We start from the raw sequence: 25,105 nt of genomic DNA, 5'->3' as shown, positions 1-25,105 counted from the left end.
TGGTTTGTAAGTGAACTTGCTGTTGATGGATTAAGGCAGTGTGCCGGCTGTAACCAGATCCACAATACAAGTTCATTCATTTGGAGAGCAGCTCTCGACTCGCATTACACCCTCCCTGCCTGCTCCTCACCATCCAGCCAGTGAAACTTTACACCTCCACGATTTTATCACAGCCGCAGCTCACCAACAATGTGTGTCACGCTGTGAAAAATATAACTATAAATCAAAGTCCTGCATATGGTGCAGCGGTAACCTTCCCCAAGACCCTGCTTTGGAGGCCGTCCCTAAACAGATTTGTTTGTGTGCGTGTGCTGCGTGTACACATATGACAAGCAGAGGCTGCCACAACAGAGAGCTCCTATTTTCCAAGCTGACATTTCACAGAACGAGCCAAAAGAGTTCATTTTGGAGCACAGAGCAATGTTTGTGATATCAATACCAATAGACGCCTTTCAGACTTCTCACTCTAAAGCCAAAAACATTTGGGGATGATACGTTTTTATGTCATTAGTGGGGAGGCAGAGCCAAGCATGCCCGCATTTCTGTGACACGCAGAAGGAAAATTTCACCCCCGATTTTCTTTTATCTCCCTCACTCTCTCTGGCTCACGTGCCACTCTGAGCATTCCCAATCCTCGGAGAGTGCGATCTTTAAGAGCTGTCAGTACACTTCTCAAGTTTGACAGAAGATAAGAAAGTGAACAACTGGTTTTAATCATGACAGATTCCAAGTCCTGGAAATCTTTCCAGAAGCTGCTCCCAAGAGCTGACGTTTTCTGAAGCCCCTTCTCCTTTGGGCATACGTGTGCACACTCACACAGTCCAGGGAGCCTCACCTCCAGAGCTTTTTGCTTGCCAAGCACTGTCCCTGCTAGACAGGAATACTAAACCACGATGTACTCTTGCAAATTATGCGTGATCAACTGTTTCTGCTGTGGAAGAGAGCCAGGACCAGGAATGCAATAGCCCAGCTATGCAAAACCCCAAAGAAAAGTAGTCAAGCCAAAACTGCTGTGCAAATGGCAGTTCTGCCTGAGGAAGAAAGCCCTTTCCTTTCCAAGGCCCATTTCTAGTCACTGATCCCGATGATTTATACAAGTCTCACCTGCTTCTCTTGCCTGTAGCTAGGTAGTTTCAAAAATCCCACAGAAATGCTGTTCCTGGTTTTACTCCCGGAGTTAATTTGTAATAATACATATAATACCCTCTGCATATTTCAAAGGGGAAACCAAGGCACAGGAAGATCAGTTGATTTAACAAACTGGGACTCTGTGGCAGAAAGAGTTGTCAAATATGCTTTGAATTTTTTTCTGCTGCAAGAGGTTGACTCTACACAAGGCTAAAGTACAATGTAATACTTGCTCTTCCCCCTGAGGAGGTGATTTACACCAGCTATGGCTTTAGCCATGCAAGAGAAAACAGCAAAATTCATGGAAATTTTTAAGTATGTATGACTTCCAGGTTTTCCCCAGTGCTAACCCAGTTCTCTCTACTGTTATGTGCCAGTTCTGCCTTGGCAAAAACAAGACAGATCATGCACTACCTGTACAATTACCCCACGGCCGTTGCTGCCACTAAGGCTTTGTTGCTTTAATTCTCTGAAACTTCAGGGCAATTTCCTTTTTGAGTTTCTAACAGACATGGAAACAAGACACAGACAAGGTCTGAAGAGCAATTTATGAAATAGTATTAATGGACAGCCAGCTCCTGTGTTTTATTACCTTTTCTTTACAATAGATATTTTCGTATTAACTGCTGTTGATGTTTTTCTAACTTCTGTGGTAGACCCTTTTTCTGGCTTCATCATCCTCAAATTTGACAGGTTGACTGTTGGAAAATGAATTTCCTTTTTTAATTACAAAGGAAAAGCTTTCTGGTTTAATTTTTATAATTAGTTTTTTCATAGAAAAATAATTTCTCACTCTATTGCAAGCTCTGTGGAACATTTTTAGGGAGATACAGTTGTGCTGAGATAGCAGCATGAACCAGAGTTTCTTCTGTATTTCAGTGGTATTGAAGGTACACTTGTGCTTTCACCACAAGAAAAAAAAAAGTCCTAATGGAGTAAAGACATTGGGAGTGAAATATATTCTCTTTATCTGCCTTGATAGCACCAGGACTGGAACAGTTTTATGGAGGAGAGAGAGGAATCTCCCTTCTCTGTGTTTTGAGCTTAGTTTTAGGTTACTCGATTTAAACAAGATTTTATTGCTTGGCTTAGCATTTTTTATTAGCAACTTCAAGAATTCACCATGGAGCCAGTTTGAACATTACAGCAATCTGCAGTAATTGGGCTTGTCTCCACACAGAAATTAACTGTAACCATGGGTCATACAGTAAGAGGAAAAGCAAGGGGCTGAGGAGAGCAGAGTGCACACTTGGAGTGTTTGAAAATAATGGACAAACCTTCAGGCATCAGTGCCTTGTAGCTGTCAAATTCAGGCTGAGGAAAAGCAAGGTCTGGAGCTGTCTGCCAGCAGAGAATTACAAATCAGTCACAGCCTCACCTGGGTTCCTGTTGTGCCCGTGTGTGCAGCAGGATGTAGGAACCACCTTCCCACATGGCATCCTTGTTGGCAATTCCAGAAGCAGGATCCAACAAGGAGTGACTGCAGACCAACCAAAGAGTCCCTGGAGTCAGGGGCAGGGTTCCTGGGGCTTTGCTGACCTCTGGACATGTCCTCAGCAGAGATGGTACAGATAACTGGACAAACACTGCCTGTGTCTCTCAGCTCCTGTCCTGGGGATGAACAGAGGCAAGGTGACAATTGAATGTTGTTCACCAGAGCCAGGCTCAGTGCTGACAGAGACACACTGGTGACAAGAAGTACCTGACGTGGCCAGTGCCTGTGGCAGCTGTGCTGTCACCACGGTGCCCCACCAGTGAGTGCTCCACAGTACAGGCCACGGGGCCAGCACTGGCTCACACCAACCCACCGACACAGCTGCGAAGATAGAGATAACTTTAGGCTTCAAATAGTTGTGTTTTCTGTGGTGCAAGTCTTGTATTTGAAAAGGCTTGGAGTTGTTGATAGATGTGTTGGTGTGAGTAAAGGCACAGCTGGCAGCTGCTTCAGATAAAAACACTGCATGAAGCTGTCCCATTTATATAACTCCTGTTTACGGGTTGGGAGCACAGGGATAATCGTGGGTTTATGTGAAATCACACAGTCAATATATTGGGCATGCCAGTGTTTATGAGAATTCAGCTGATGTGGGAGAGCTGAACGGTTTTAAATCACCTTACCTGGCACTGAGCTCCTTGGAATTAGGTATCAGGGGTGTTTATGCAATATGTGTTTCATATGCCCTTCAAGAAACTTAGTATTCCCAGGAAAACTGATTTAGATTTGTCTCTGTTTTCTACCCTGCTCAGGGAATACACCACAATTTAGCTCCTCATAGTACTTGAAGATGATCTCATTCTGTTTGTCTTGTTGGTTAAATTTTGAGCATTAATTAGCTCCAGACATCATATTTATGTTCCTTCCATGAGTTCTATCATGGATCTATAATTAAAGTTATCAGTATTTATTTATTGCCTAGATCAGATAACTGCTGGTGGAGTCTAGCACCCATTGTGATGCATTTTAAACATGGCTTTGGCTAGAGTAGTTTGGAAGACTTTCTTTTCAGTGTTTATAATTGTGTTAGCTCTGCTCTTTGCAGAAATAAGGCTGTCAAAACTCTTAAAAAACCAACCATATTCTGATGAGTGGTACATCTACTCTTTATCCATTCCATTTACAGCTGCAGGAAACCTTACCCTTCATACCATACTTGAGTTTGGAGTCCAGTCCATTGTTCAAACAACTTGAGATTACCTTTGATGCTTCCACCTCATAAGACTTTTGCCTTGATTTCACTGTGGGTAGGATTCCATTGGGGTCCAGCTCCTTGGCCCAATTCCTGGATCAGGTAGTGAGAGAATACAGGAAACAACCAGCCCACCTGGAGAATTGACCACTTCTCTTCTTAGACCCTGTTTAAACCCCAGCAAAGATAGCTGAGCTGCCCTTTCTTCCCTTCCAGATGAAGGAAAATAAAGACAATTTCCTACTTAGTCACAGAGGAGAGAAAGTGGTGTGAGCTGAAAGTGTTACTTTCAGTGGTGCCTCTCTATTTCTGTACTGTATTTTCCCTGTCTTGACTACCTAGGTATGATATTTAACAGAAACTCTGAGCTGGTGCTTAGCCATCCTCCCCCTTCCAGAAGAGGAGTGCAACTCAGCTGATTCTGCTGCCATGCTGAAATATATGTAATGTATATATAAAAATATATCAAATTATATCTATGGTTATATATATGTGTTACTAGCACTTTCCAGAACAAACAATTAGCTCAAACTTCAACATTAAGTCTTTTTCAAACACCTAGCTCTTGATATTACACATTCTAAACAAACTTTCACATTTAAAAAACTCCAGATCTTGGAAAATGAACAGTTAAGAGGTCCTGTGAGTTTCTCTCTTGCCAGGCAAGCCTCCTTGACTTGCCATCATTTTAATTCAAGCTGCTGCTGTTGCTGTGCAGTGCCCTAATGTTTATAAATGTACAGACACACAAGTACCTACAACAATGAAATTAAGAGCCATAATATATTTCATTCTGGTTTTTTTTTTTTTTAAGTTAAGAGGTTTGGTTACTATGGAAACAACTGCTAGTAGTGCCATTTCAGATGCCCCAGGACACCTCAGGCTCTTTTTCAGAAGGGCACATGCCTTCAGTACAGCCTGGGTCATGCCTACAAGGGTAAGAGATCTCAGACACCAGAGTGTCTCTGTGCAGAGACTTTTAAACATCTTCATCACTGTGTTTGTCTGGGCAACGAAAAGTGGTTTTGCTTCTAGCAGGTGAAAATTTTATGAGTATTTTGATGGAACTTAGTAATTGTCATACACAAAGGAACCTTGCAAAATGGGGTGGTGGAGTGTGACAGATCTGTGAAATCAAGCTTTCATCATCCTATTAGCAGTTTTCTAAGAGCTCTGGAATCAAAATGTTCCCAGTGTGTATCCATTCCTACTCCACCCCACTCAGCACATGCATAAATATTTTTTGAAAGTCCCAGGCTTTCCAACCTCCCCCTGCAGAAACAGAGGTGATGATTGTAAATAGATAAGCTTCCTAAACTCAAGGGAGAAAACAATGGAAGAATCTGTTAATTTGTAATAGGCTTATTCTTACATTCAGAGGTATTTGTATAAGATTGATTCCCTCAATAGGAAATAACACAGAAAATTATTACAAGTTTTCACTTTTTAAAATATTTTAGAGTAAATGAGGGAGGAAAAAAAGTAAGTAGGAAACTATATAGAATGCAGATATGAAGAAAATACTGCAAGCAGAAAGCTATCAACCATTAAATTGCATAGCTAGTTTATCCAAGGATAGCTGAAGCAATGATGTGAAAGCAATAAATGATCTTTTCCCAGCTAACAAATCAGTCTCTAATGGGTGAGGCCAAGTTCTTATCTACACAAGAAAGCAGGATTGTGCCAGCAGCTGGGTTAATGAACCAGTGCCAAATATCAGCCTACTGAAGTATCTTGACTTGTAAAATGTCATCAGTGCAGGCTCCTGGTGCTGGTTGTCCGTGCTGCAGGGGGTTGTGGCCATGGTGAGCTGGTCCCTGTGGGTCAGGCTGCTGCCACAGCACTTCACTGAACTTCAGCAGAGCTGTGGAAGAGATTTTGTCTTCTCATGGACACAGCCCACGCTGTACATCCTGCTCTGGGTTGTTCACACAAGGAAGGCAGTGCTGGAGCTGCTCATGAATCCAGCTCGGCTTCACTGCTCTGAGATTGTCCCACACCGTGGCAGTTCCCACATTTTAGCCTCTTCAAGGCTGCCAAAAGCTCCAGTAACCAGCCAAGGGGTTGCAGGTGGCCCACACAGGGAAGACCTTCAGCAGCCTCACTGCTGTGTGGTGATGGTGTTTGTTTGACTCCCATCCTGCTCCTGAAGGACAAAAGCAGCCACCAAATTCAACTTTCGTAATCAAGTGTGGGCAAGATTTTGAAAGTATTCCCCTTAGGGATGAAATCATATTGGCAAATCACTGTCTATGACTCTATCTGTGTTATTTGTGTAAGATCAAAAAAATCCAGTCGTTGGATTAGTCCCTCTCACACCTTTCATGACCCTGAGGTCTGTTGCAATGCTCCTGTGATTGCACAAGTTCTAATTACATAGGTGCTGGTTATATCCATTTGATTGAAAATGCATTTTGTGGGGAGGGGATCTGAGCACAGAGTAGTGCTGTGACAAGGGCATTCACTTAATTAAGAATTCAATTTTGGACTCAGCTTTTAACTCTGCCACAGAACTTTTGCATGACATTGAGCAAGTCACCTAGGCAGGTTCTTTTCTGTAAAATGGGGATAATGAAAACCTCCTTTTACTCCACAGGAAGTATAAATGCTTTCACTGTTGAGAACCCTTTCAATTTCTTCTGATGAAAGCCAGGTACTATTACAAGGATGCTCATGGTGATGTCTCTTGTATTTGTTTGCTAGTGTGTCTACTAAGGTTACTGAAACCTTTCCAGACTTCTGGCTAGTTTCAAACTAACACATTAAAAAAAAAAAAGGGGCCATAGACAAAGTACATGAGCCACAGACTTACTCTTTTTCTCTCCAGTGTGGAATTCCCAATATTTCAATAAGTCAGGATTTCTGAAGCAGTCAGCCTCCTTGGATCATCTGTTTGTGAGCAACTCCACTCCTTCCCTTTCCCCTACCAACTGGGAAAAAAACCCTGAATACAAATTCTTAAGCTTAAATATTTCTTTAGCTTTCTCCAGCTCTCTGTGACCCTGTGTGAACCCTGTGCTGACCCTGGCCCATGTGGGGTCATGACCCACAGCTGGGAAACACTGGCCTAAATCCAAGATGTTGGTGGGGCTGCCTCTCAGAGGTGACTTGACAGCTTTCTGTGGGTGTGGAGCAGCCTTGGAGAGGATGCTCTCAGCTGCCAATCATGAGATGCTCTGTTTCATCCACATCAGGGAGTTTGTCCCATGGAGTTTAAGGAGGAACAAAGCCCACACAGCACAAAAATTAGTTTTCTGTATAAGCTCTTGGTCTGCTCTGACTCTTGGGCACCTCAAGGTATTTTCTTCCTCATTCGTTTTTTGTCCTGAAATGGCTCCATTTCTAAGATGGGAGAATTTTTTTATCATGGCAGTCACTTGGCATGGATTAGACATAGCACCCCAGAAAAAAAAAAAGAAAAGAGAGAGATGTCAGAAAAAGATCCAAATGAAAAGAGAGAATATTTTTATCAGAAGGGCCATATGTATTTTGAATGTCCTCTGAGAAAAATATCTGCAGAGCTGACAGTAGCTGGGATAGGTTGAGTCTGGAAGAGAGAACAGCAGCTGGGAAAATGAGGGGTGGATGGTGGTAGAGAAGGAAAGCTTTGGACAGTACATAAAAAAGGCACCAAATGGATCAGAGGAGTTGAAAAACATGCAAACATTGTCATGAAAGAGAGAAGGGACACAGGAAAGAACTCTTTGGGAATATGTGGCTCAAGGCAGAGGGAGGCACTGGCAGCTGTTTTATTTGTGCTGAGCAGCAGGTGAGTCACTGTGGGTGCAGAGCTGGCACAGCTCCCTTCCCTGGCCACTGCTGCTGGGTCCCAGGGCTCCGTGTGCTAGACTGGGAGTGATGGATCTGACAAGCACATGTGTGCCAGGTTATGTTTTCCATTCTCAGATTAGGATTTCTTGGTGCAGGTAGGGACTCAGAACCTGGCAGGAGTGGCAATGTATTATCTGCTACCTGTGAAGCCGTTTCTTCTCCTTGGGACAGGCAAGAAATCCAGAGATTTGTTGGCAACAAAATCAAAGAAATGAGCTCCTCCCAAATCTCCCTTGGTGTATTAATTCTCGTGGCTCCTCAGCTGCCTTGTCCTCACAGCTTGCAGTTCAAAACCCTCACTCTTTGGCCCAAGTGGTCCCAAGGGCAGGCCTGTGCCAACAGTTCCCTGAAGCACTTTGGGTTGTCAGCACTGCTTCTTCACTTGGCTCTGCAGGACTTCCTTGGCAGGAGATCCTCCGTGCTACTGCTTCCTGGAAATAGGTATCTGCAGCTAAGGATGATTTCTCTGAGGTGCCTTGGCTGATCTGGGCTTTCTGCCCTCCTACTGTGCTTCTCACCACCTTTCCTCCCTGGCCCAGAACTTCCTCCATGGTTATTTCATGCCAGGCAGTTTTCCATTCATTAAACATCTGCCAGTTGAAGAGACTTTTGGAGGAGTTGTCTTGAACTTTAGTCAAGTTCCTTAACAAAACTATTGTTTAGTCACAGTTGAATTGTTAGCTCTTAATCTCTTCCATTGTCTTTGGGCCCCATCAGAAAGATGCAAACACCCATTTTCATTGCTTTCTTTCTTATATTAGCCCAAGTGCATGGGTTTTCTCCAAATAACCACTTAAAATACTGTGATTTTATCCATTTTGTACAAAAGAACGTGTTTTCAGGAATATAGTTCGTCGCACAGAATGTCCTGAAAGAAAAAAAAAAAAACCTGTTTTCAGGCATGCTTTATCTTACAAAAAATAGTGATGTGTGCTTGCTGTTTTTTCCTTTGAAAATTGGTAGCACTAACAAAGCCCCGAATTTCTGGGTAAAAGAGACACTTTTTGCTTGTCACACTTCCTTGGTTCTGACATCACCTGACAGGGAAACTAATATGTATCTAGTTTATGAAACAAGATGCCTTTGGTTAGCAAACTTTATTGTGAGGAGATAAAGGTCAGGACCTTAGCAAGGGCCATGAGGGTTGCAGAGAGTGTTCAAACGATCTCTGCCTGTTCCATGGGATTAAGCATCACCATTTGATCCTATTAATGTCACAGATTGAATTTCACATCTCCATTGTACAGAGGACACAAATACGAAAGTGGCCCTAAAGAGATGCAAAGGCACTTGTGCTTCCACGGGGTGACAGTTCCAGGATTCATGCACCCCTTGCCTGGTTGAAACACCGGGGAAAAAAAAGGTTTTCTGAAGTGCCTCTCTGCAATTGTTTCCAATCATTGCCAACTTAACCTTTATTGGCATGGTGAGGAGTCTATTTTAGCCATTTCTCCAGAGAATTTTAAGGCCCAGTAGGTAGTTGATAACTTTGATTAAAATATATCTTTTACAGTCTTGGTTTTCTGCCTATTTCCACTATTTTCTTTGAAAAACTCATTTTCATCATTTGCCTACTCTTGTAAATCCATGTGCAAGGATGGATGTAACAGAAAGAAAACTGGAAAAAATATAATTTGAAAGGAAAATAAAGCCTAAACAGTTTTCAGGATTACCAGGATTTATGTAAATATTAACATGTTGAAATATTCCATCCGGAAGGAAATGAAAAAATTAAATCCGTGTATGTTTGCATATTATGAGAGTGTCAAATAGAGGGAATTCAGTAAGAAACCCAATACCCTTTGTTAGGTGAGGGTATTTGGTAAATCGTGTTTTATAGCTGAATGTGGATTAGACAATCCATAACTAATTTGTCAGGTTTTGACTGAATGCCAGTATTTTTTATTACATATATGACATTTTAATCAGCTTCATCCTTGACTGAAGGCCTACTGGAGAAGGAGTTTCCATCTGACCTGACCCTGTTCTTTAACAGTGAGCAAAAAAGGAAAAAATGAAATTATCTAGAAGCAAATTGCTGGGTTAGACAAAGTGGGGTGGAACATAAGGAGATAATCAAATTGGATGTTGGAGGTAACTAATGTAACTATTGGGTTCCTTCTGATGCACTGTGACTTTCCTACACTGTGGGGTAAGTAAAGGGCTTCATCAACGTCCCCTCAGTGCTGCAAAACACCACAGAATGGTCTGCTCATGATTCATTAAGTCCTCTGAAAAAGTGAGGGTTTATTCAAATGCTCCAGCCCTGCCCTATTCCCCTCGTTAGTGCTCAGAGAATGGCAATGAGCTGAGAAAGAGCAGAGCTCCTTTTGCAAGTACCCTGATTTACAGATTTCCCTCCCGTGCACGGACACTATCTTTGGAACATGCATTACAGATGTCGGGATGCCGAGTCTTTAATCACTGTGGTGTTAATTAATTCCCTATTTGTTACTGTCACTGGCTGAACGCTGGGTGTGCAAAATTCCGCCTGTGAAAGTGCTCAGGGTAATCAGGTAATACCTCAGTGAGGTGCTGCTCAGCTGGAATGTCAGGGGGTGCCAAGAAAAGCATTGCAAGTACAAAAACAAAACAAACAAACAAACAAACACACAGAAAGAAAAGAAAAGAAAAGAAAAGAAAAGAAAAGAAAAGAAAAGAAAAGAAAAGAAAAGAAAAGAAAAGAAAAGAAAAGAAAAGAAAAGAAAAAGAAAAGAAAAGAAAAGAAAAGAAAAGAAAAAGAAAAGAAAAGAAAAGAAAAGAAAGAAAAGAAAAGAAAAGAAAAGAAAAGAAAAGAAAAAGAAAAGAAAAGAAAAGAAAAGAAAAGAAAAGAAAAGAAAAGAAAAGAAAGAGGAAGGAAAGGAAGGAAAGGAAGGAAGGAAGGAGGAAGGAAAGGAAGGAAAGGAAGGAAGGAAAGGAAGGAAGGAAAGGAAGGAAAGGAAGGAAAGGAAGGAAAGGAAGGAAAGGAAGGAGGAAGGAAGGAAGGAAGGAAGGAAGGAAGGAAGGAAGGAAGGAAGGAAGGAAGGAAGGAAGGAAGGAAGGAAGGAAGGAAGGAAGGAAGGAAGAAGGAAGGAAGGAAGGAAGGAAGGAAGGAAGGAAGGAAGGAAGGAAGGAAGGAAGGAAGGAAGGAAGGAAGGAAGGAAGGAAGGAAGGAAGGAAGGAAGGAAGGAAGGAAGGAAGGAAGGAAGGAAGGAAGGAAGGAAGGAAGGAAGGAAGGAAGAAGAAGGAAGAAAGAAGAAGAAGAAAGAAGAAAGAAAGAAAGAAAGAAAGAAAGAAAGAAAGAAAGAAAGAAAGAAAGAAAGAAGAAAGAAAGAAAGAAAGAAAGAAAGAAAGAAAGAAAGAAAGAAAGAAAGAAAGAAAGAAAGGAAGGAAGGAAGGAAGGAAGGAAGGAAGGAAGGAAGAAAGGAAGAAAGGAAGGAAAGAAAAGGAAGGTTGGAGGGAGAAGGGTGGGAATGTGAGTAAGGTTTCCTTTTTCCTTTAGACCTGGCCAGTAAGGGGCTACTTCTGCAGCCAAAAATGCTCAGGCTCTTTCCTTGGAGCTGCACTGGTCCTGTCTGTCCTGGGCTGTGCTTTCCCTCTGAAGATCCCACTGCTGCACAAGTGTCCTGTGTGCTGCTGGCTGCACAAAGACCTGCTGTGGAACCAACAAGAAACATCCCAAAAGCATGCAGCGAGGAGAAATGCCTTGAAGTAGATGACAGGCTGCTTCCAGGCTGAAAAACAGTCACTGGTTCTACTGCTGTTGCTCCAAAGAGAAGGGTGCCCTGGAATATTAAATGTTCCGGCATTTCCTTCCCTTCCAGCAGCCTTCCAGTATCCAAAGGGGACTGGGGAAATGGCCCAGACTGAAGGAGAGTAGGTTAACTTGAGAAGTTGGGAAGGAATTCTCCACTGTGATGGTGATGAGGCCATGGCACAGAGGGTGTGTGGCGTGAGGAACTGAGGCCATGCCAGAGCCCAAGGAGGGAGGTGGATGCCCCTTCCCAGAGTGATGTGGAGCAGGAATCCAAGCTGAGTATTCAAATTCAATCCCAAAGCAGTCATTTCTTGTCTTTGAGAGAGCAGAGGGAGAAGGTACTCAGGGAACTGCAAGAATTGAGAGGAAGAATCAATTATATTTCAGGTGAGAGGAAGAATCAATTATATTTCATCCCAACAATAGCCTTCCATTTTGGTGGTTCTGATTTCTGGATGGATTAGTCTAAAGAGCAAGATTATTTCCAATGTAAAGCTAAGATTGTACTGCAATATCCTTAACAGGACCATGGCTTCATGTCTCTGGTAATGATGGTCACCAGTTCACCACACTACTTATTCTCAAGAGGGATGCAAAATTTTTTACATGACTTCCATCATATATTAATGGTAAGCCAGTGAATCTTTCAGAATTATCCAGGGACCTGGTCTGTGCCATGGAAAGCCTTTTATTGCACTTTTAGAATCAAGCAATCTTGCTTCTGGAATAACATATTTACCCAAAGCTTGACCCATTTCTACTGACAAGTTCATATGAAAAGGCAAAAAAAAAAAAGAGAGTGAAAAGGAATTTTTCTCTCTGTTTGTGTTTGAATGCCCCCATGTAGCTCCATCAAGGTATCATGGTATTAACTCTCTATTCTATGCTTTATTGATGATTGGTTGAGAAAAGGAATGAGACAGTCTATACTGGCTTGACAGAAGAATCAAATTTTGTTGAAAATATTTAACTGTACTTTCTAAATCCTTTACTGTGACCTCCAGATGGACAGGAGAAACTGCATAAATTAAATTAATCTGCAGTGTAAACAAGTTCTGTGGTAGTCAATTTAGTAATATCAACCCTGGCTTTGGCACTCTGGTTTTGTGAGACTTAGGCAGTTAAATTTGGCTTTTGATGGTTTTCAAAGATGTAAAGGGGTCAAAAAAATTAAACTTGCTATGGTCGTGATATGGTTGGGAATTTTCAGAGAGTAAGAATAAGAAGACTATGCACAAAATCTACCTGAATATTATGACTTTATTTTCCATTATGATAAATAGATATAAGTAAACTGCATCTAAAACCTTACATTGCTTATGGCTGCTTCAGCCTCATCTTATCCATGCAGCATTTATTCCTTTCATTTTGTTGTCTTTTCATTTTTTAAAATCTGATTAAAAAAAAAAAAGAAAGGTGATGGGTTGTGATCTAGACATTGATAAGCAGAATCCTATGCCTTTTATGAAAAGAAGTTAAAGACAAGATGACAAAGAAAGTGAGAATGGGGTCAGGTGAAGGGGCCACAGCAAAAAAACCCCTCAGAATAGGGACCCTGGTCTGAAGTAAAAGAAGAAAGAATGGGCAAAATTCCAGTGACAAGAGGAGCAAGAAATAAACCAGGGGGAGAAGATGGAAGCTTCTGGTAAAGGCAGAGGGGAGAAATAATGAGTGGATGTCTTTCTTTTTCTTTTCAGTTACCATCAGCATCTGTTACTGATAATTTCTGTGTTTTTGAAGAAGAGCTGGTATAGTGAGTGAGCCAGCCCACCAACATAGCCAGCAAAGGAAAAAGAAGAGAACAGGTTGGAAGAAAGGGAAATGCAGGGGGTTTATATCTGATGGTAAACACTTTCATCCTTCCCTGCCGCTTGAATAATGCATCCTAATTTGACATGACTATACTGGTCACCAAGTTCATGCTAGGGTTATGTAATCACAATCTGATCATTTTTCTTAAGTGCTGCTCAGCACAGAATCCTTTTATGTGGATAAAGGAAAGCAGCTATTCTTTTTCTTGTGATTTTTGGCTTGGGTGGATAGAAGTGTCAGCCAAGAATAAAAATACATTTATAATCTTTAGCCTTTTTCCCTCCAACACTTGTGAGTTGTACTATTATTTCTCCATTGTCCTTCTATCAGCTGACAGAGAACCTGGTGTTTATGCCTCTGTTGGTTTAATAGGACATGGCTTTTGTTCAAGTTTATTGAAGAACGCTCCAGAAGATGAGTGTGGTCCTCAGACTGTGCCTGGCCATATGTGAATGACTTTGGCTTTTTTATTTCTTCCCTCACTACTCAGAAGCAGGAAGCTGGAACTCAGCCCCATTTTGCTGTTCCACCTCTGTGGAATTCCATGACTGACAATTGCCTCAGCTTCAGTGACTGCTTTTGTGGCAAAGTTAGGAGAACCACCTGCCACCTACCCACCTACTCTTCCTTTTCCAGCTCTGAAGTTGTCTCTGTAGGAAAAGCTGCAAGGGATTTTAATTCTGTGTAGAGTAAACCTTTCTCAATATTTCTATTTTTTTTAATATAATGTGGCCACCACTATTTCAAGGAAAGAACTGTTTACTCAGAAAGTCCTTGCCAGTCCTTCTTTCCTATAAATGAAGTAAGGTACAGCCTTACTGGGGTTCAATTTGCACTTGCAACCTCATCTCAGGATTTAAGTGTGCCTGGCTCTGCATTTGTTGTGAGGCTTGAAAGGTGAGTGGTGCTGCAGCAAAGAGCCTTGTTGGGTCACCTTCTTTAGGAATGGAATTACTCTGGCAGGAGAGCTGAGTTCTTCTGGGCTGTTGGTAATTTAGGCACTCACTACTTTGTTGTTTTAAAAAAGCCAACACTTTTCAGCTCCCAGAGGAGATGTGTTTCGTGAAAAGAGTTTTGTGGTGAAATACTGGTTGTGATTTGGGTGCTACTCATAGGAATGATTAGACACCTGTCTGCATAAGTCTGTCCAAAGACTTACATGAATTTTGCATAGGGGATTAGCAGCTTTCAGAAGAATTTATTGTTACCTGACTGGTTTTGCAAAACAAATAGGTGTGTGTTAAGTCCTCAGACAGCTGTAGAGTTGTTGATAAAAAAAGAGAGGATCAGCTTTGTTTTGCTGGGTTTTACACATGTATTTTATTTAAATGTTTGTTGCAGAGACAACCATTGCTTGCTTGGTAGGGAGCTTCTGGATTTCAGATTCTGCAACCAGCAGCAACATATTGAATAGATTCTCCTTGTCTAACCATATTGTTGCTCCCTGTACTCATTTCCTTTCCTGTAAAACAGGGAAAATGGGTGCCCTGCATGGAGGGTCTCTGTGCTTCTGGCTGGGGTGGGAATGCCCAAAAAGGGCAGGTTTGCACCTCTGCTGATCAGGGATGTGTCACACACTGCAAAGCCTGCATGGGCTGGGCTTTGTGTGATGTACAGCCCTCATGCAGCATCCACACACTGAACCCATCGTGTCCAGAAAAGTGGCTTTGCTTCATGGGCAGAGAGGGAAAAAGGTGAATCCTGGAAAACAGGGATAACAACACTCACAGCGTGTTTAGAGGGTGTCCTTTGCAGATAAACTCAAGAATGTTTGTGGAGCATTCCGACTCTAGGTCAATACATTATTAAATCAAAACAAAACACTCATCAGGAAATGAACAATTTTATATTTAATGCTGGCTTTGGATGCTATGCAGCAAATAAAGGCACTGAGCAATTTGTGTAATAGGAATTGTGAATAGATTTCCCTGCGCTGAGCCCCACAGAAGTTTTGCACTAAATCTGGCACTTCCAATCTTTTGAATGTCTGACTTTGTGTCTGTAAGCTTTTCAGGATTTGTTTACAGAGTAATAGATGTTTAAAACTAATGATCCAGTGAAATTAGCCTGGTAGAGTAGAAAAAAGAGGTAATTGGGATTAATGTGCTGTGTTGTTTTTGGAAGATTTGGGATATATGGGAATTTATTTATAAATGCATACATTATAAGACGACCAAAAATGTTCAGCCTTCAATAAGAGTTAAAACAAGAGAGTAGCATAAAGCCCCAAGTAAGAGTCTGGTTAAGTCTTTTACAATATTTAACTTTCTAGCATCTAAAACGCCTGAGCCTTTATGATGCCTGTTTTCTTTTTAATGTGTGGTCTGGGACAAGACTGGAAGAGAAAGTCATGCTGTCTGTGAAGCTGAGAATGGCTACTTAGCATCCAAATATGTAATTAGGGAGCTTTTCATGCCTTTTTAATAAGTTGTAGTCATTAGTAAATTGCCAGTCTCATACCCCTCAAATGATTCAGAGTCTTTAAACTTGACTGGACTGGCCCAATTCCATTTAGAGCAGATGCTTTTTTGTCTCATTTTATTCTTTGCCTTTTGTTAGGGGCTTCAGCTGCAAGGAGAAAAAAATGCTAGCTGCTAATAAAAGGCAGGACAGTGAAAACACAGCTCCTCTTCTCTGCCAAAACCAGACACAGAGATCTCCCTGCTCTGCCTTTCTCCCAACTAGAGAGTGAGGGCTCTGATCCTGTGTCACTCACACACTCCTGCCAGGAAAACAGGGATAAATCTGGGATCCTGCCTAAATGCTTCTAAAATTGTGTTTGGTGTTTACCTACACGGATCCTGAGGAAAATGAATGCAAATTAACTAGAGGTATGAAAGTGGATTAAGATGCATTAAAGCTAAACTCATGATCTCAGAGATGCTGTTTCTCAAAATTAGCAAGACTTTAATCTCATCAGGATTAATTGACCTCTAGAGTAAATCCAGGCAAAACAAAATGAAAATATGTTGGCTGTGAGTTAGAGTGCTTATAAATCAATAATCACCTCTAAGTTCATTTCTTAATTAAAAAACTAGTTTATTAATTGCAGGGTTATTACAAATGGACTTTAAAATTAGGTTGGTCGCATCGCATTTGGCTGGCATTTTAAGTTTTAAACTGGGCTATTTATATGGAATAATTCATTTAACCAGAAAATCACCAGGTAGATGCCCACAACCTCTACAAACATGAAACTATTCCCAGTGTTTTAAAAAACCTGGGTAGAACCTTTTGAGTCCTTTAAATTGATTTTGCTTTGGCTTGTGGTCTACAGTAAGGCTGAGGAATCAGTTTTTCCTTTACTGATTTCTGAAACATACATGCAGAAAATCCATCAAGCTGTGCAGCTGTGTACGAGTTCACCCTTCAGGTACATTTTTTGTTTCTCATGAGACACTTACAAGCAGATAAAATACTGCCCCAGCACAAAATCCCACCCTTACCTTAAGGTATCTGCAAGAAGTGATTCACTCATCTTTCTGTCTGCTTTTTTTTTTCTTCCCTGTATTCATATATATGTTTGCACTGAGAAAGTTGACAGTACTTTAAATTAATGGGCTACCAAGACCTTTAGTCATCCTCTCAGGATGTTCTGGATGGATGGACGGAAGTAATAATCTCACTGTACCATTTTTTAATTTATTCCAGCAATTTTTTTTTTCCTGGCTCATTCCGAAAGTGTAGATAAATCACAGGCTGTTTTATTTGGGAGATGGGAGAAATAATTAGCTATCATTCTGAAAACAACTGTAAGAACCATCTTAAAAAAAAAAAAAAAAGCTCTGAAACCACAAAAGGCTCTGAATTTACATGTGCATTGAGATAATAAACACAGGCCAAACAAATGCCATGGAGAAAGAGTTCCATGGGGCACTAATTCAGCTAATAATGCACATAGGCATTTTTTGGTGTCAAAGACATGAATTATCACTGTATTCCTGTCCAGAGAGCCCAGCTGTGCTATCCAAGGGATGGGTATGATCTCATGTGTTATCTAGGGCTGCCAGAGATGTGGTTAAACTGGAGACTGTCACACAGGCAGCATTGAGAAAATAAACTTTTCTGATGCTTGGAACTTGTGCCAAAAACACAGCTATCCTCTTAGGACCTGCAGGATCTTCTCCTTTTCCCGTAACAAAAGCTGTTTTTGAGGGACTTAACCTGATAACTCTGAGTTTATCCAAAGAAGCTCTGTAGAGTCTGGCTGTCAGGGGCAGATGGGCAGGTCCAAGTGATATGGATTATCATGGTCCTTTATTTTAGCGAGAATTTTACCCAAAACCTGAGATGGACATCCCAGCCCTGGATGTTACAAGTCACAAAATACTCATTCAGCCATGGCAATAATGCAGAAATCATTTGAACACTTGGGATCCCTGGGCTGTGTTCCTTTCTGCAGTAACCCCAGTGGTTTTTCACGTGCTCTCTCTCTCCTGGGTCTGCCTGGAACCGCTCTCCACACCCTGCAGCCCCATCTGCATTGCTGTGGTGAGCCTTCAGTGCACACACTTCCAATCAGGCAACCTTTTGTGGTCCTGCTGCAACCCTAAACCAGACAGCTGACATGAATCCCAACTGTCCAGCACAGCCTGAGGCCCTCCCAGTCGGGCAGATTAACTGCTATAGATTGCTCATTGTTTTTAATCTTCCACCCCGTCCACACCATCCGGGCACGCAGCTTTCCACAAGGGGAAAGGAAAAAGAGAAGAATTAAAAATTCCCTTTCACATTACTGGAGCCTAAGAATTGTACAGTACCACCATTTCTACTCTTTCTGATTACCAGCAGTCTCTTTTTTAGCTTGCAAGGTGTATGACCCATGGTCATTTCAGGAATGACCTACAGTAAGGTCCAAACATTTATTTTGTTCTGCATCCATTCCACTTTCTATCATATCAATTAAGAGGACAAATTCAGGTGGCTATAGTGGTTTGATCCCCACTGGGTATATATGAGAAGTTTTCTGAAGATGCTGGCCCCAGTGTGCTGCCACTTGGGTAGCTGGATCATGCCTTTTTCCTTGTTTTTTACTTTTTGTTTTTTAACTCTCATAGCATGAACATTATTTTGCATTTAAGTCACCTTTGAAAACAATATTGTGGTCACTGTCACTGATTTCTCTGTGCAGACCTCACCAGAGAGAGGCACAGGCTCCTCCAGTGAAGATGACACTTCCATGAAAGGAAATAGATAGAAATAGATATAAAACTATGATGACTTTCTTAGCTTATTGCTTGTCCTCTCTTGAAAGGGAGAAAACTCAACAAAGTGCCTGAATCCTAAAATCACATAATAAAGAGATACTAACTTTTTTCTCTATATCTCAAAGGATGATAAAGGGCAGCTCAGAAAGGCTCATAAAGAAAACAGTCTTCACAAATTATATTAAACCTCCTTGAAGCAGAGCAGGTAAATTGTGTGCTCATACAAAGATGACTTTGTATTTTCAGATCGCAGGAAAATGTGGACGCCACATGACAGAACAGGCAGTACAAACACGAGATTGTTGGAGAGCCAGCCTAGAAAGCAGAGTTAAGGATGGTGCATAGAGCAGGAGTCTATAAATCCTGTATCCCTGACTGCTCTAGTTGTCTCATTTTGCTGGCACTCTGCTGTTATTACACATTTAATGATAGCTGCTTGTAAGCTGCTTACTAATCATATCCACCCACACCTGCTCAGACATTTCTGACAGCTCCCAATGTATTATTGACAGGAGCAAAATGGATCTTTTCCTGTTGGACACATTTTCCTCTTGGCTCTGATCTTCTGCAACAAAGGAAAAGGGCAGAAATGGTGTTTCAGCTAAAGCCGAGTGAAATGAATTAAAGCTGGGGGCACAAACTGCTGTTTCCTAAAATCTGGAAGCTTCCAATCAACACCAAAAATTTGCCTTCTACTTACTCTTTATGGCTCTTGCTTTGTCTTTGAAAGGGACAATTTGGGAAAACCTGGCATTTTCAAAGAAAGGTTTTGATGGGCTCAGGAGCATGAGGTGGGATCAGATCACAGACCACTTTTCAATCTGCCTTGACTCACCTCTGTCTTTCTCTGTGTTCCAGCAGCTGCAAGTGGGTTTAGTTCTTGTGGCTCAGTGACATGCACTATCACAAAGTGAGTGCAACAGTGGCTCTCAGCTACTGAAAACACAAGATAAATTTTAGACACTGTTTTTCTCTCTCCTGAGCAGAAGGATCCTGCTTCCTCCCATAAAGAAGTTAAGGAAGAAAGGTTTCAAAAATCAGACTTTTCCTTGCACTTTTTAGAAGCTGCAGGGCTGACTTCAGGCTCCTCGTTCAGATCTTTAGGGGCTTTTTCTCCTAACATTGCTGATCAGTGAAATCTTTCAGTGAATCTTGAATTTCAGTGAATCTTCCATGCCGTGTACTTCCTTTGAAATAAAAAAAAAATGTTTCATATATACAGTTCATCCCTAAATTATATTATAATATAAAGAATATTATATCTTGTCTTCTTACACCTCTCCTCAGTGAGACTTCTCACCCTCAGAAGAGGGAATTGCAACCCATCCATGCCAGTCCCAGTGCCTTTCCTTCAGCCTCCTTTGGATGTCATCCTGGCAACTACAAAATGAAAGGAAATGCATGGAAAAGTGGTTGTTTTTATAAGTTAACGTGACAGAGGCTTGAGCAAAGCTGATTTTCTGTCACGTGTTTGTCTGGCACATATTTGCCCATGAAATTCCTTTCCAGGTGTCCCACAACAGAACTGTCACTGTGTGTGACAGTTTGGGCAATACTGTTCTGTCGGCTTGATTCTCTTGAGATGATTTCAGATACAATGGGCAGCCAGGAGAGGGAAGTGCAGTGATTGCACCCATGGGCTGGAGAGCAGGGCTCTGCCACTTTGGCAGTTTACAGAAATTCAGTGGTGTTTGTGACGATAAGAAAGCAATTTGGTGAAAGTGAGGCAAAGCAGCCAATAGGCAGCAAGATAAAACTGCAGCTAATTCAACCATCAGGAAACTGACCACTGAAAAATGTTCCTGATATGTCATTTTGAGTCAGTCCAGGTTGTGATTTTACTCAATCCACTCCTTGTTTAGGTTTCAGTGCTAAAAAGACCATTTGTCAGAGTGTCACTCAAACAAACTATGCGACAGATACAAAGCAACCACAGTGCATTGCTGTGGTGGAGCAGGACACAGAGGCCCTTGCCAGTAAAGTTTTTCTTATACTGTTTGTATTTCATCAACCTTTCCAAAAGATAAAGACGTGATGTTGGTGGGAAACAAAATCCAGTAGTCCAACGGTGTTTATCAACTGCTTAGTGCCAGAATTGTATGAGAAGTCAAACTGAAAGTGAGTAAAGACAATAAACAGAGTGATAGATGTACTGGCACCTATTTGCATGTTATTTCAAGTCGTTGACAGGCTGGGATATGGCCTGTGCATACACAAATGTGCTTTTGCCCTCACGTTTTTGCCAGGCATTCTCTCTGCAAGCAGCAGTGTAACTCTGGCGCCTACATTCAGCCACAAAAAAAGCAGTGCATGAGAATGCTGCTCCAGAATCCTGCACACAGGCTGTCCTGCCTTCCCTGATCATCAGCAAGTAGGGAATATTGATTGAAACATTTCCAGATTTATCCATCAAGCAAATGGTCCTGTTTTAGACAAGAAATTGAATAGCACTGCAACAAACTGTGCTTTAAAAATACACCTTCAAGACCAAGTTCTGGGGGGTTTTCCACTTTACAGGTATTCACACTACCAGCACTAAAACTACAGCATAAACAGTCACCACTCTGAAGGGTTTCAAAACATGATTAATAGCTAACATGAAAAAAGTGATGGTTTTGGAAAACAAGGCAGTGTATCAAAACTGTAACAAGACAGAATCTCCTCCATATCTCCAGCAGCTAAAGACTGAACTGACAGAGAAATAACCCTCTTCTACTGGAACTGGATATTTGATGTTCTGAGAAGAGAGAAAAACTGTTATGATGTCAGGTAATTTCTCAGCAGGGAGGAGGAGGACAGCTAAAATCTGGGCTGTAAGTCTGTCAAGTTTCTGGAATTTAAATCAAGTAACTCTGGGGCTATTACAGGTAATGCAGTTATTAGTAAAAAGGCTCCCTTAAACTGTAGACCAGGAGTGGAATTTTCCCATTCCTTCATAAGCACACTCAGATCAGGAGGTTCCTGCCAATTTGTATCCTCCTTGCTCAGTAGGAGAAGCTGCTCTGATGACAAATGGGGAAGGTTCCTGTTCCACATTTTTAAGGACGCACACCTTCTTACACACACTGCTACAAAGCTGCTCAGCAATGGGCTTTGTGTTTAAACTTCCCCTTTAATGTCCATGTTCTTCTGGTTTTGTGTCTGCTGACTGCATCAAGAGGGCATCAGGAAAGGGTTGGTTTGGGGGTTGTTCTTTTAAAGCACAGAATAGAACCCAACAGAATGAAGCCATCTGAAAGATGGATGCTGCTTAAAATGTGAAATCAGCCCAGTAGACTCCTAATTAAGAAACCAATTTAGGATGATCTGGGTGAGAAGGAATTCAAAACCACTAGCCAAGATTCCTTCTAAAATCCCAGCTCTGGCATCAGCTGCACAATTGAAAGCCATCGTGTGTTGTTATGGTGGGATGCATTTTGCTTCATTTTTGATGTCTAAACACCCAGGAGAACTCTCTCTGCAGTGTTGTAACACAGATGGGGGTTTAGACAGAATGAACTGCTCTGTGGGGCTTCTGTGGGAGCCATAGAAGTGCCCTGAGCTCACTGCTGACATGAGGCAGGTGGCTTCAGTAGTTACTTTGGGTTAGAGACCTCTCTTCTCATAACATATCCAGAGCTGAATCCCCCCCCTTGAGGTGCAACTGAGCTGCTGTTGCAGTGAATGACAGCTGGAGATGTCTGGGAAATTTGGGGCAAGTCCACACTGAAATCTTTTAGTGGTAGATTAATATTCTTTAGAGACATGACAGCATTTACCCTGGCAGGAGTCCTAATGTAAACAAAAATGGCCTGGCATAAAAAGTGGGGGTTTGTCATTGCTTTTTTTTTCTCTTTTACTCAGGAAATGGGTGTAGGTTGTTTGGACACCCCGTCCAAGTAAATGTGTCTTCAGTGCAGGAGAATGGCACCAGCGTTGGTGTGGTGGGAAACCCAGGAGCAAGATCAGAGCAGGGGTTTTGACAAAATTGCAGAAGCAATTCACCTGATATATAGAAAATGGCATAACAATGTCACCACCCTATCTCATAAACACAAAGAAACACCCAAAATCGTTTTAGCCTGCAGCCAGGAGTTTAAAACGTGGATGAGGCAAATCTGCACCAGTGCACTTTTCAGAGACTGTCTTGGTTTTGGTCTCAGTATCTGCTTTTCCCTTCTGCAGGAAGGTGCTTCACCTCACAGAGGGGCTGCAGTGACTCAGTTGTTGTTGTTTACTGAACATTTGCAAGATTAAATGCAGTGTGTGAGAAAGACCTGACACAGGTGTGGCTTGGGTCTGCAAGCTGGGTTTGTCTGTGTTCTTCTGTGAAGAGCAAATACCTTTTGATATCAGAAATCGCTTGTTATGAATTACTATTTTATTTTATTTATTTTAGTGTATTGTATTGTATTGTGTTTTATAAAACGGTTCTAGAGTAATGTGGAAAGCACAACCCCTCCGTGTTCTCTGCTTCTCCTTAGTCCTGACACATCAAAGCAGCAGCCACGGGGAGACATCTGTCACTAGTTAATGTCATGGCTGTGGAGGTAGAACCTCCTCTTCTGTTTGGGCCAATGTGGGCAGCCCTTTGATGGATGTGTTCAGCCTTCATCCAGTTTGATCACCCCGTGCAGCCCCTTGTTCAGATCTGCGTGTGAACAAGAATGTCCTGACCTGAGATCCTTTTTAATACAGCAGGGATCCGTGATAGAAGCCATCAAAGGGAACCTTTGATCTTTTGACTATCTCTTAGTCATCTGCTGCACAATGCAAATAATAATGAAAACAAAGCTAAGGAGCAGAGCAGCTACATTAAAGAATCAGGCTTGTTGCCGGCAACGAAGCTAATCACTGAGGTTTTATCCTAGCCTCAGACTCAAAGAGAAAGAGGGGGGAGGGAAGAGAAAAAAGGGGAGGGAAAAAAAAGCTGTGCTCAGCAGCAAAACCTCTTTACTAAACTGAAATATCCCAGGAACACTGGTTATTGCATGTCAGAGGAGTTAATGAGAGACACAAACATGCAGCCATTTTTTATGGTAGAATTTAATAAATAATCCTTGTTCCAGTGTCCTTTTCTTGGTCTAACTTGCACAGAAATATGTATCAATGTACATCAAAATGTAAGTATCACTCAGTTCATCAAACTAAGTGAGTACTACTGAAGTCTTCACTGCCCTTGCTCTCTTTTGCCCTCCCCTTCCTCCCCCCTCCACCCACCCACCCAATAGACCCTGGGGATGGAAAGCATCTTGATTCAGAAAGTGAATATGTCATTCTAGGAAAACAGTAACTCAAAACTGTGAGTCTCTTTGCTGTAATCTCATTTGGTTTTGTAGCATTTTTTGAGACCCCTAAAACCTCAAACAAATGTGTGTGAGAATTGGGGCCTGAAGAAGTTTGTGTGCATGTTTTTCTTCCTGCTTGTGATTTTGGGAACATACTGAGGGATTCTTTCAAGCTCTAATGCCAGGCATGTCTGTTTGTAGTCTTTCTCTTATTTTCCTTGTGCACATAATTATTTATGTGAAATTTTGATCTGAAAAAAGCGCCTTGATGTTTTTAGATCATTTATTAAGTGAACAGAAACAGACAGAAACACTAGCAGTTTCCCCTTCTGTGTGTGTTATTGGTATCTCTGAGCTCTGCTCAAGATGTCAAACTCTCTCAGAAGCTTAAAATGTTGTACAATTCCTGCATCTCATCTGCAGGGCCAAAATGGGTCACTTCTGCCAGGCTGACTGAATTGGCTCAGTGGGCCAAAGAAATAAGTTACAGCTGTCAGGCAAAAATATCTCCATCACCTCTGTGATAATTAACTCAGACATTTGATTCCTTGTAAGAAAGGAGATTTCATGGGTAAAGAGGCCAGATTAATTCAGATTATCAAGTTCAGTGGACAGATATTATGAGTTAAAGTCACAACCTTAATTTCAGTTATTCTGAGCTGGAGAGTTCCGAGGATAAACTGTGATCTGGGGCCACAAACACATTTAAGGTTGACAGAAAGAAACTTTCAAAGGAGGCCAAAGGCAGAGTGGAGCAGACAGGTTTGCATTGGGGGGAAAAAAACCCCACACTTTTTGGGAGGTAAAATTGCTGCAGGTCATAGCAAAAAGTGAGAACTTCTGAATATAAATTTAAGACCAAGCTCTAAGGATAGAGATAGCAGATGATGCAGCAGGTTAGGCCAGGAGGAGAGCAGCAAACAGCCTCAAACAAACAGGAAAACAAGCTGGCCAAAAAGCATGCCTGGATTTTTCGATAGTTTCTTTCTCCATCTTCACAAACCAGAAGTCCTCCCTAAAAACCCTGCTCCACAGGAAAACATGTTATCACCCCTGATCTGGATTGACAAATGTTGCCTGGCTTCTGTGGAGAAGCTCCTGTGGCAGGGTGTGAGCTCAGGGAGTTGTTTCCTCACTGGAGTTTCACATCAGGCAGCAGTGCTCCCCCAAACTGACCTCACAGAAGGACTCCTGGGCTCTGAGAAAGTCTGGACACCCTTCAGCCAGAGGGAGAATCCCTGGGGAACAGCAGCTATGGAGGAGAAGGGAGGTGTAGGAGAAAAAAGCTGTTGAAAATATCCAGGGCTCAGGAAGTGGCGCATCAGAGAGGAAGGCAAACTGAGCTGCCAGTGATGCCTTGGGAGGCTGACCCGAAACAGAGAGTGGGCAGAGCCAGGGAATAAAGCAGGTATTTATTAAAAGACCTCCAGGATCCAC

At 41.9% G+C, this 25,105-nt stretch overlaps 1 protein-coding gene across 7 annotated transcripts in view; it reads left to right on the top strand.

Annotated features, from left to right (window-relative positions):
• The window catches only part of LOC134549607 (potassium voltage-gated channel subfamily KQT member 1-like), a 395,125-nt gene that overhangs the window by 266,521 nt on the left and 103,499 nt on the right, over positions 1-25,105 (top strand). For 2 of the 7 annotated variants that reach the window (XM_063395354.1, XM_063395351.1), the window contains one exon: positions 13,080-15,121. The exons of 4 other annotated variants lie outside the window; for them this stretch is intronic. Coding sequence is in view for 2 of the 3 variants with exons in the window: in XM_063395351.1 (XP_063251421.1) it covers positions 13,080-13,136 (57 nt within the window). In the remaining variant the exon portion in view is untranslated. Of the gene's footprint in view, positions 1-11,906; positions 12,012-13,079; positions 15,122-25,105 lie in introns of those variants that run through there. One more of the 7 variants, XM_063395348.1, reaches the window with a different exon arrangement.

This window comes from Prinia subflava, chromosome 4 (assembly GCF_021018805.1).
Source record: "Prinia subflava isolate CZ2003 ecotype Zambia chromosome 4, Cam_Psub_1.2, whole genome shotgun sequence".
Lineage (NCBI taxonomy): Eukaryota > Metazoa > Chordata > Aves > Passeriformes > Cisticolidae > Prinia > Prinia subflava.
This window is presented reverse-complemented; position numbering and strand designations above follow the sequence as displayed.